At 34.0% G+C, this 12,545-nt stretch overlaps 1 protein-coding gene across 5 annotated transcripts in view; it reads right to left on the bottom strand.

Moving 5' to 3' along the window:
* LOC129758392 (hemicentin-2) overlaps window positions 1-12,545 on the bottom strand; it is a 970,424-nt gene that overhangs the window by 428,124 nt on the left and 529,755 nt on the right. For 4 of the 5 annotated variants that reach the window (XM_055755895.1, XM_055755894.1, XM_055755896.1 and 1 more), the window contains one exon: window positions 3,791-3,880. In XM_055755895.1, coding sequence (XP_055611870.1) covers window positions 3,791-3,880 — 90 coding nt within the window. The remainder of the gene's footprint in view (window positions 1-3,790; window positions 3,881-12,545) is intronic. The other variant, XM_055755898.1, reaches the window with a different exon arrangement.

The following is a 12,545-nucleotide window of genomic DNA, read 5'->3' as shown; positions in this document are numbered from 1 at the left end:
TCCCAGAAACAAGAAAATAAAAATATAAAATACAGCGCCCGTAGGGAGAGTCGAACTCAATTCACCAACTAGATCGTCTTGCCAGTCCGACACCATAACCAGTGTACTATTTGAGCTTCATACAGGACGAGGGATATTTGTCATAGGCTTTCTGCCGCCGAACAATTACAAAAAAAATGCACGACGGTGTGGCTTCCCGGCGTTTGGCCGCCTTTCAAGGTAGTCCTTTGTCTTGCAATGGTAACGGGAAAGGGAACGGGAGTGAAGGAACGGGAAACCCATTGAATGAGAACTGTGCTTTGCTTACTGCCTGCTATTACATACATACGCTACATATACACAGCTGCTAAAGCCGGGCAGCTTTGCCGGTGAATTGAAGGAATGTTTTTGTTGTTGCTTTTGCTACATACAAACGCATAGCTTAGCCGTGGTTGTTTGCCGGTTGATTGAATTGAAGCAATGTTTTTTTTGTTGCTTTTACTGCATACACACGCACAGCTCGGCCGTGGTTGTTTGCCGGTGGATTGAAGGGATTGAATTAGAAGGATGTTTTTGTTGTTGCTTTTGCTACATTCACACGCACAGTGCTCGGTTCGCTGGCTGCCTGGTGTTGGCCGGTATTTGTTTCCATCCTTCTTCGTCTTATGATGCGATAGGGAGGGACGTGAAATCGTTTTTATTTTGTTTCTTTCAGACATACGCAATTCGGTTGACTTGGGAGGTTAATGCCGGTGGGAGCAAATCGAATCAGCACCGGTCGCGTTATCTTCTTGTACCAATGATGCTATGTAATTGACTACACGCCATTGGCACAGAGGCTGAATTTTGGGTGCATACATGGTCAATATTCTTATAACGATGAGTACAAAGCTTCCATAGTTTCGTAAAGCCAGATGATTCATTTTGCTTAATTTTTTATGTGATCCTAAGCAAGGCCGGATAAAATCAGCTAGTATAAGCATAAATATAATATAACAGCTTTTAAAACAATTAAAACGCTTTAATAGCTGTTATGAATATCTGAAACATTTTCAATCTACTTCAACTTTATCAGCAGCACAAAAGTTTGATTATTTGTCTGTTCTTACTTGTTGTTAGTAAAACTGACAAAAAACATTAAAAATATTGAGTATTGGTTTTGAATTATGCCCCGATTAAAAATTCGCCCCTGTGTTGTTTTTTTGGTATTGAAACAAAGTTTTGGTGATATCAGGTCAGGTCTGATGATGGAACATCCAAATCAAAAGTGTCATATTATTGGACTCTTTACAACTTTCCCGAGTTTTTCATAGATTTTCTTGTTTCTAGGGAAAAGAGTAATATGGTTCATATTTATCACAGTGATAGAATTTTTCGGACTGTAAAAAACGTGTTTTTTCCTTATTTATTTTAATTTCCAGAAAGGCGTGTCACTTATCGATTAACCACCGAAGAGGGGATACATTTTTAGAATCGATGAAATTTTTCTAAAAATGACTTTTTATGGCAAAAAGCGGTATTGAAGAATTCAAAGGAATAATAGTTCATTGTATGCATAGCAGTGCCTTTATCCTATGCTAGCGAAATGACTTACTACTTACAATTTTCGACAGTTTAGGAACTTTCTAAGAAGGCTCTAGGTCCAAATCACCCTAAGACCAAGTTCACTCGTTTTGTTGCACATTTTGAAAATTTTACCATGCAAAAATGTTTTCAAGATTTTTGGGTGCTGAATTTTTCGACAACACTGTTTTTATTTCAAAAGAATGTGATAGAAATTGAGCTATTTTTGCATCACAGCATGCATGGTTTTTGCATGGTGAACTTTTCGAAATGTGCTAAAAGTGCCAAAATTTTTACCACTTTTTTCCTACACGAGTGAACTTGCTCTAATTTACACCATTGAATGTAAGATTGACTCAAGTATAGCAAGTATGTTTTGCATTAAATGCCATAGTTTTCATAAATTTAAAGTTTGAAGTATGGGAGAGTGGGGAATCATTGGCCACTTTTTTACGTTGTTCCATAACTTCTTTATTATAAAAGATAAAATGAAAATAAAAAAAATGGTATGGTTTTCTACATTTTCAAGGTATCATAAGGTATTTTTTAAATTTTTTAATAAATTATTTTCCCCAAATTCTGACTGTTTGAAAAAAAGCAATATTTTTTGGATTTTGAAAAATGGTGGGGAATCGTGGGCCACCAAATCCAAATTGACCAAATAACATGCAAAGTTTATGAGTTGACCCAAAACTGTGATTTCCTAATTCATTTCGTTACTTAAAAGCAATTTCAGATGATGAAATAAAAAAGAGAGCGGTGTATGATCGCATAGATTCGAAAACCTGGCTCGCGAACGTTTTGGCAAAATTTCTTATATAGGATGGCAAAATATTTTTCATAACTCTTCATTTGGCATAACAAAACTTTGTAGATAGGTAAAACGTATTTTAAGTGCTGAATGTGTATAAAAACATAAAAATGTAGGTGATTCAAGATGTGTGGCCCACGATTCCCCACAAGCTATGATTTGCAAATTGTTTGCGTTTGTGTGACTTATTGATGTTTCATCAAAAATTCCCTTTCCACGTGAAAGATCATGACAACACTAAGATCATAAGCGTATGAGCATATTTTTGTTATGCACTTTAGGTTCCCCATTGATGAAATTAGCGGGTGTTTTTTTAATTATGTAAGTAAATTTTTCTAACTTTTTTTAGCTTGATAAATAAAAGAAGCATATGATGCGTATTTCAGTCAAACACATATAGGAATACATGCTCACGCAAAGCAACGACAATGACAGTTGGTTTAAGATTTTTATCTCAACACACATCTGAGATATTAAAAGTGGCCCACGTTTCCCCATGGCCCACGATACCCCACTCTCCCCTACTCTATATTGTAAGACAAATATCCGCGTAGAAATATTATCATTGCCTTGATTTTGGGGTTGGCGGTGATGTGATGGTTGCTAAGCACAGATTCATCTTCAGGAATAATACATAAATGATCAGTGAAACCACTGTAGAAAAATTCATACTGACCATTGTAGAATGTACATAAATACGCCTATGATGAGAATGATGCTCTTATTTATTAAATTTCAGATAGAAACCTCAATTATTCTTTGTGGATTCGACAAAAAATTTACCGACGTCGACGTCACGAATGATCGATTGATGAATCGGCTACTTTCATGAAGTTCTTGCACATATGTATCTATCACAATTAATAAATCAAGCAAAGTGGAAAAGTTCAACGATCAAGTGTAACTAGAAGATGTTAGTGACGTGCAATTGGGAAAAAAGGTAAATCACAAATGAAATCCAAGTGGCGCTTAAGGACTTGGTGTTTCTCAACAATCCACAAAAAAATATCAAGAAAACGTAGATAAAATCAATCAGCAAGTTGCTCTTGGTAACAAACAGAATGTCTTAAGTCTTAAGCCAAAAACAAAGCTCATTCATGCCCAATTTGCGTAAAGGAATGTTTCCGGAAATATTTTAATTTATGTCATATAAATAAAATCTGGAATAGCACAAATAAAGTAGACGTTTGTGAAGCACAGATTTAATTTTTTTATGATCTCAGTTGACAAAAAGTGTTTTTTTCCTGAAACGTCTGTACACTATGAATATCTTACTATTAATATGATATGAATGTTAGATGTTGGAGTTTTTGGGAAGGGGTTTAACGAATACTCTACTAATAATAACATTGAAACTGATAAAAACTCAAAATAAACATTCGATGAAATCCGGACGCGTCACACAACAATGCGATAAAATCAAACACCAAAACAAACCCAATGTACACCCACTCTGTCGGCGCCGGCCACTTTGCAGACCAGGAACGCAACGCCTCCGAGCTGGACGGTCGTATTGTGCGCCATCACCTGCAAAAAAGAGATAAAAAAGGGGGAAATGGTCAATAAAATTTATTAAAGTTATGTTGGTGGATATTACAATGAATATGGAACTCCTTAAATATTTATAGGAGAAATTTCTTATTAACATAAGCCCTTATCAGTTTAGCTTCTGCCTTCAGTGGAGTCGGACGTATTTTTACGAGCTCGCGCACCACAGTGAAAGGTTATTGTTTTATTTTAATGAGAGATACGTTAACAAGTTTGTTGTTCCCGGGATGAGTCCTTCCCCCGGAGATCATCCGGCCAGGACCATTCCGGAATGGATGGACCCTCAAGGAGTGCATGGTAGATTGTACTACATGTTCCTGAAAGCGAGAAATGGATCTGAACTGCCGAAAAATCCATTCGTTATTGGAAGGTCGATCGAGCAGTTTGCGGGCCCAATCGAAAGTGGCTACTTTGTAAAGAACAAAAGTTGGTACGTTTTGAGAATCCGAAGCAAAGAACAAGCCCGAAAAATATTTACTCTTTCCAAGCTTCTGGATGGCACGCCAATCGAAATTGGCCGCCACCCCGAGCTAAATAGTCGTAAATTTGTGGTAAGATGCAACGAAGTCGAAGGTATGTCCGAAGAGGAACTTCTTAAAGAGTTATCGGCCCAAAAAATTATAGCTGTGAGACGGATCAAGAAGAAAACATCAGCAGGGCTCGTGGAAACACCGACACTAGTGCTAACTATTAATTCGACGGTTGTGCCGGAATTTATAAATTTCGGTTTTATACGCTTAAGGACGCGGCATTATTATCCGCAGCCCTTAATATGCCGAAACTGCTTAAAATATGGACACCCAAAAAGCAAATGTCTCTTAGAAAAAGCGTGTATAGTTTGCTCTGGAATTCACAGCAGCGAAACTTGCACCGCAAAATCAAAATTTTGTTCGAACTGCAACGGAAACCACTCTCCGCTCGACAAAAACTGCCCTGTGAACGCATACGAAACTGCCGTATTGAAAATTAAAACCGAGCAAAATATCACCCTCGACGCAGCTCGCAGATTAATTGCAACACCGAGTACGACCAGCTACGCAGAAGTTGTAAAAAATCACAATGACATCTACAACCAGCAGAAGAAAAAACAGCAGCCGAAAAAATACACCACACCGAACGAATCGAACCAACCGACAGACCAGCAACAGCAACAACAACCCCAAAAACGAATGCATCAACATCACTCGACAGAAAGCACCACACCAGTTCCAGCTCCAACAATACATTTGACCGTTTCACCGCCTCGCAAGAGATCAACCCCTCAAGCTTCGCCCATCGCCTCAGGTGACGAGGCTGAAGATGACCCACGACGAATAAACGCTACACTCATCAGCTCCGATAATCGGAATTCGACCAGTGTAATAGATCGTATCCCTTCCCCTACCCCTCCATCCACATCCAAAAACCCCTTCCAACCTCCTCTTAATTCTAAGACCAAATCAGACCCTCGGCACAGTACTACTTTTATGAAGTGAATTGCCTTAATAAATATAGTTTATGAATAAAAAAAAAAAAAAAAAAATAAGCCCTTATAAAATATGTCAAAATAAAAACAAAGATTTTTAACTTTTTAGCTCTGTTATCAAAACTCAACAGCTTAGGTCAAAAGTTTAACTCAAAACTGATAAGTGCAGAGAATTCAAACAGTCCGCTGCTCATCAACAGTTTACATTTGAAGTTGACTACTTTGACCTGCATATATCCACTTGAAGTCAGTAAGTTATTCATCTTCCGGAAGCACAAAACTGGTGAGAATGCTCGAAAAAATGAAATAAATGCTGGCCCGCGTTGCACGAGAAGAATCCTTCAGCAGTAAATAACCCACTCTTGCTGTTGTGCGTCATAATAATTTCGATTGCGAGCTGCAAAGTTTTCCAATTTTGAAAATTGTTTCCGAATTCCACATCATGGAGAACAGGCTAAAAGAAGCGATCGACGGGTTGAAAGTTTTGTTTCGATTTTTCCAATTTTTTTTGTGATTTAAAGAATTTGAATCAGTGATTCTCAAACTCGGTATTCCTCGGATTTTTGCTTAAAGTAATTTTTTTCCAATTTAAGATTTTAGAAAGTTCTGTCATTTTTGTCATTTTGTTTCATTTTTGTCATTTTTGTCATTTTTGTCATTTTTGTCATTTTTGTAATTTTTGTAATTTTTGTAATTTTTGTCATTTTTGTCATTTTTGTCATTTTTGTCATTTTTGTCATTTTTGTCATTTTTGTCATTTTTGTCATTTTTGTCATTTTTGTCATTTTTGTCATTTTTGCCATTTTTGTCATTTTTGTCATTTTTGTCATTTTTGTCATTTTTGTCATTTTTGTCATTTTTGTCATTTTTGTCATTTTTGTCATTTTTGTCATTTTTGTCATTTTTGTCATTTTTGTCATTTTTGTCATTTTTGTCATTTTTGTCATTTTTGTCATTTTTGTCATTTTTGTCATTTTTGTCATTTTTGTCATTTTTGTCATTTTTGTCATTTTTGTCATTTTTGTCATTTTTGTCATTTTTGTCATTTTTGTCATTTTTGTCAGTTTTGTCATTTTTGTCATTTTTGTCATTTTTGTCATTTTTGTCATTTTTGTCATTTTTGTCATTTTTGTCATTTTTGTCATTTTTGTCATTTTTGTCATTTTTGTCATTTTTGTCATTTTTGTCATTTTTGTCATTTTTGTCATTTTTGTCATTTTTGTCATTTTTGTCATTTTTGTCATTTTTGTCATTTTTGTCATTTTTGTCATTTTTGTCATTTTTGTCATTTTTGTCATTTTTGTCATTTTTGTCATTTTTGTCATTTTTGTCATTTTTGTCATTTTTGTCATTTTTGTCATTTTTGTCATTTTTGTCATTTTTGTCATTTTTGTCATTTTTGTCATTTTTGTCATTTTTGTCATTTTTGTCATTTTTGTCATTTTTGTCATTTTTGTCATTTTTGTCATTTTTGTCATTTTTGTCATTTTTGTCATTTTTGTCATTTTTGTCATTTTTGTCATTTTTGTCATTTTTGTCATTTTTGTCATTTTTGTCATTTTTGTCATTTTTGACTTTTTTCCCGTTTCAGATATAGTTAGGATGTTCATTTCCCGGCCATTTTCCCGTTCCCGGGAATCCCGGGAAATCCCGGGACGGAAACTATAGATAAAGTTCAAAATTCACAGAACCTCCATAATAAAATAAAAAGAATTATCTAGATATGTATTTTTCAGCAGCTTGAGAATCAATGGTTTTCAATTGCCTTCTCGAGAAAAAATGATGGAATTTGAGTTCCTAAATTTTCTCAATTCCAATAAGAACGTGGGAGTGAATGACTGGATCTTTTGTTAGCACAGTTTATTTCCACTTGAGTTCTTGCCACGGTTAACGAATTCTTACGGAAAACGGTAGGTACACATTTATATTTGAATGAGCCTAAAGCAAAGCGACACGATTCGACCCATTTTGCTTGAGAACTTACAAATTATGAGTTAATGATCAGATGTTATAATTTTGTAAAAGCACTTTCTATTTCTAAATAAATGAATAATTTAATGGTTTTCTCGTTCAAATTCTTTATTAGTTTTATTTGGTTTGTATCTGTATCAGCTATAACACAATTTGAAACACTCAATTTTATCTGGAAAACTCTCATTACCAGCAAATCCTCACTCAATCAGCAATTTCAACAAGAAAACCGGGATCAAAAGCCCATAAAGGAAGATTTACACTTTATTGACCTTACTGAAAAGGCGGTGCTCAGCAGTTTCGAATGCAAGTAAAATCGACTCACTAGAGAGGCAGGAAAAAATATTGATGAGCTTCAGGATGGGCAAAGCAAAACACGAGAAAACGAAGACCAAGAAAAAAAAATTCGTTTCAAAACTGGCAGTGGCTCCAGAGAGCTAACTGTGGAATAAATTGCCTCACAATTTTTCTTTCCCAAAAAAACGGTTTCTCGTCTCCTTTCACTTCAAGCGTCCGGCTGTGTAGAGGTCCTATTTCTTCGGGAATCGGACACTTTTGGATACTGTTATGTACAAATACGTATGTACCGACTAAGTTGAAAATGTGTCTAGAACATCTGGAGAAACCCCGCCATTCGGATCGTTGGTTTCGGTCAGTTTCCGGAATATCGTTCCGTTGTGAAGGAGCTTATTCTGAAGAAGGAGTCTTGGGATGGAAGGACGTGTAATCCCCCAACATGTTTCACCAGTAGTAAGGCAACAAAGTGCCTCCGATTCACATTTATCCTTGAAATATGGAACTCATTTCACATCGGACGTTCTATGCAATTGGTGGAACTAAGTATTGCTTTTATGGTTGATGTTTGTAAGTACGTAGAGAATTGTGCTAGTTTCTATTATGACGTTTTATTTTGGAGAATCCTTACTGCCTCATCAACCTTTATTTGGAAGCGAATTCAACAAAATAAGATATGAATGTCTATTTCTAGAAGGTGCTTGTTTTCGAAATCTATTCATACTTTTCAAGTAAACTAAATTTGAATAAGCTAAAATAAAAAGGTTTTCTGTTGACGTCTATCATTTTTTTTTTCAACCAGATCCACTTGAGCTAGAGATGAAACAGAAAAGAACAAAAACCAACACAAGAATTAACTTCTTGACTGTTTTAACTGGACGTTTACGGGTATTTTTGAGCTGAGATTTTTAGGTTGCGGAGATGTGATATATATTTAAATCGGAATCGAGTGTTATTTTTTCTCAAATTCTTATAAGAAAAGGTCAGTCAGCTGACTTTGTTAGTTCTGGGAAAAATGTTTGAGAAAGTTGTGTTTTTTGCTAGGAGTACACCGAAAACTTTGACTTCTGTCAATTGTTTCAGGATTATTTGGACGGTGAGTTGTCACAATAACTGTTGATTTGGAAAGTAAAATTAAGGAATTTTAATGTTTTAATCATCGAAATTGTTTAATTTTTTTAGGCCACGAACATCCCTTTGCGGTAGGTTAATGATAAGTTTACGGACATTCTGACAGATCAAGTTTCTCTGAGTGCCTTTCAGGGATTAATATAAAAAACGAACCCTCAACTGATCCGTACAATGTAACTTCCCGATCAAGAGAGCATATCAAAATAATAACTCAAACGTATCTCACCAAGATATTTACATCTGATTCAGTTATAATTAAGTACTCAAACATTTCGATTTCAAGTTTCTCCAATCTGAATTATATCTTATTCTGATTGACAGACTTGAATGGGGTTGAGCTCATTTTCAATTATCAAGATTTTTTTTCGGATTGTTCCAAAATAAAATGATTATATCTTATTTTGATAAACGTACAACTTTTTCTGAAACACGGACATCAAAGTCAACGGCCCAAACCGTACGTTTATGAGTTTCGCTCAACAGATTCATAAAATTGAATCCAAGTTTTGGGAAACCAAAAATGGGGCATGGTTCTAGCAAATAATGTGGTTTATTGACATTCCACTAGAAAATTTTCTCGAAGCACTCATATCTTGATAAGTTATAATTTTGATAGGTTTTATTCTGCCCAATATCAAACTATGCTATCTGAACGAGATATAATCTTGAAAGGAACATATCTAAAATTGATATAATTTAGCTATGATCGCATAGATTTTTTTTATATAATTTGAGATATTTTAACATCCTACGAGTACTGAATAATAACTCATTTAGATAGGAAAAATATTAGTATCAAAATATCTCTTCTTGATATAATTTAGTTTTTCCCTCCTGATCGGGTTATTTACTATTTTGATAGTTCTTTTTTATTTATTCAATTTTTTTTTATTTCTCAATCGTTGGACAAGTGATCTTGGCCCGGAATGCGGACTTTTGCAGATTTTTTGTGTGATAAAGTAAAATTTTGTATGTGTTTCGCAATATAAAGTTTTGAAGAAACTTACTAAATATCAAGTTCGACCTAAATTACATTTCAATGTTAAACGAAATTAACGAATTTTTTATAATCACATAACGTCGAAATCTTCGAAATATCTCGTAAATAGGTTCATGTTCATAATGCATCGATTCTTACAGGGCCGCATTTAAATATTTATTCCATATAGCATCTATTTTAAAATTCAATTGGAAAAAAATTATGTAGTTTCCTAGGGGGTGTGAAGAATCTGGCCACTTAATAAAAAACTTCTCGTCACAAAGTTTTTGTCACTACCCAAAAATATTTGAGCAGAATAAAAATAACTGTTAACAAAATACGAAAAGTCAGTGAAGAAAACTGAATACAAGAGATTTTTTTGTTGGGAAACATCAGAAATGATGTTTTGTGATTGAAATTATAATTTCTATTTATTTTGATAAAACTTCCGTAAGAAAATGTTTTTTAATATTGCATTTATTATTCGGTTTTAGTTATTCAGTTTCGAAAACGATTCCGAAAAGATGACATTTTCAAAATCAATTGAGATATTGAAATGACAAAAATACGCAACCAAACAAAAGTAACCAGCATTTTCCCTCACGTATCCGGGTCGCGATATTTGAACTGTTTTGAATAAAATCAAGCAAAATTTTGGCTAGGTTTTTTGTTCCAAGCTATGAAATGGAATACTGGAAAATATCCGGGAAAATTTGGTCAAACCCCGGCAATTGTTTAAAAAAAATCCAGTAGAAAAAATTTGAGACATAATATTTCCATTGAAGCACATCAGCTGATCAAAATCAGCATTTACGGTACAAAAAAAATCATAATTATTTTGATATAAATTGGTAAAGAAATTGATGTTTGCACACTCAAATAAAAAATATTATTACTTGATTTTAGACAGGCTCGTGCGAAAGACCCGTCCATGGAAGGGGTTGGAGTTTTAGAAATTAAAATTTAGCTAGAAATAATAAAGACACCAAAAGTGCATAAAAAATGCAAAAATAGATTTCTACAACCATTTTCTCACTCCTGGCCATCATACTAACTCAAAACACAAAATAAATCATAATCAAAGTAATAAATCAATGCTTTTTTCGGCTAGTGGAAACTTTATAAATTATTCAAAAAAATGTTCCTTATTCTGATCTAAGAATTTGAAGTTGAAAATGAATTTAAAGCAGTCTAGTTTACAAATTTGAATCAATATTAAAGTAGTAAATGGATGCGATTTCAAATGTAAATCTTCGGTTTTGAGAATGAGTGCATACAAAAAGCACAAAAAATATAAAACCAGATTTAAAACATACATCCGAATCTATACAAGATCAGGTTATTTCTGACCGTGATAAAAAATTTAAGAGAACACTGAATTAATGAGCTTGTTTTGACTAGTTTTGGCAAAACTGTAGCACATTAGAAATATTATGAAAAACATAAATTTTTCACTCAATGATGAACTTTCCCGAAGACCGTGAGTAATAATTACTTCTGTGCAAAAAGTTATAAATGTTTTCTTTTATAAAGTTTTCTCAAATCTGCCAAAAACAGGAATTTTGACAAAATTTCAAAGAAGATTGAAACTAAATGAAACCTTGGATATTTCTTAAAACATGAGTCAAATTGTTTCGCAGCCTTCAACAAAATTGAAAAATGAGGATTAAAGTTTTCATGTAAGTTCATTAGTTTACCAGACACTTTGATCAATATTATACTTAAAACTAATCAATTTTCAAAATTCTTTTCATCTTAATTTACATTTCTATTCTATGTTTACTAATTAAGGGTTGATTTAAAAAAATTGGCTACAATATCATGATTGGAAATGTGAACTCTCGATAAGAAATTTCCATTTTGAATTTAACAGATTTTTTTCAAAACACATATTTGATAATTGATTGTAATTTTAATGGCATGTGCGGCGGAATGAAAACTAGAGAGAATTTATTTTATAGAATTTGAAAGAAAGGTGGATAGACAGGCATTAGTGCGCCCAGAGGAGAAAGCTTGATAGGTGTTGAAATTTTAGGCTAGAGGGCATGTTGATGAAAAGCTCCCATGAATTGCTCCCGCCTTTGCTCTGCATTAGCTAACTATACATGAGAAACCCAGAAAGAGAATTCCCATGTTTAGCGAGCCCAATGGTTTGAGAGCGTGTTTTTACGCACACTTCAAACGAGCAAAAACGTAGCAACCCATGGGCCTACTGAGCTTTCCTTATGCGAGAACAGTTCTATCGACGTTGCCATTATTTCAGATTCGCTGCGAATAGTTGCTACTTGTCGATTTTTTCGCATTTCACATTTTATCTATTCCGCGTTCTTACTTTTTGGCCAAGTGTCAATTTTTTGAACCGTATTTTTCTTGTTGTATTGTTTCAACACCTATCAAGCTTTCTCCTCTGGGCGCACTAATGCCTGTCTATCCACCTTTCTTTCAAATTCTATAAAATAAATTCTCTCTAGTTTTCATTCCGCCGCACATGCCATTAAAATTACAATCATACAAATTACGGCGATTAAAATCATATAACATATTTGATAATTGAATTCAATGTATAAAATAAAGAAAAAAAAAATTAAATTATTAAGCGCAGGTTTAAAAGCTTATAATTTTAAACTCTGAATATTTTTCCGGAGTCACTTGAAATATTTGTTCCTGGAAACGACAAAAGGTAGACACTATGTTTTTCTTATTAATAAATAAGATTTATACGCTGGAAGAAGATTATATTTCAGAACACAAAAATTTAAAATTTAAAAACAATCACTTCTAAAGCATATTACAAAAAATCAAAA

The sequence above is a fragment of the Uranotaenia lowii genome, chromosome 3 (genome assembly GCF_029784155.1).
Source record: "Uranotaenia lowii strain MFRU-FL chromosome 3, ASM2978415v1, whole genome shotgun sequence".
Classification (NCBI taxonomy): domain Eukaryota; kingdom Metazoa; phylum Arthropoda; class Insecta; order Diptera; family Culicidae; genus Uranotaenia; species Uranotaenia lowii.
Note: the sequence above shows the minus strand (reverse complement) of the source record. Positions and strands in the feature narration are given on the sequence as shown.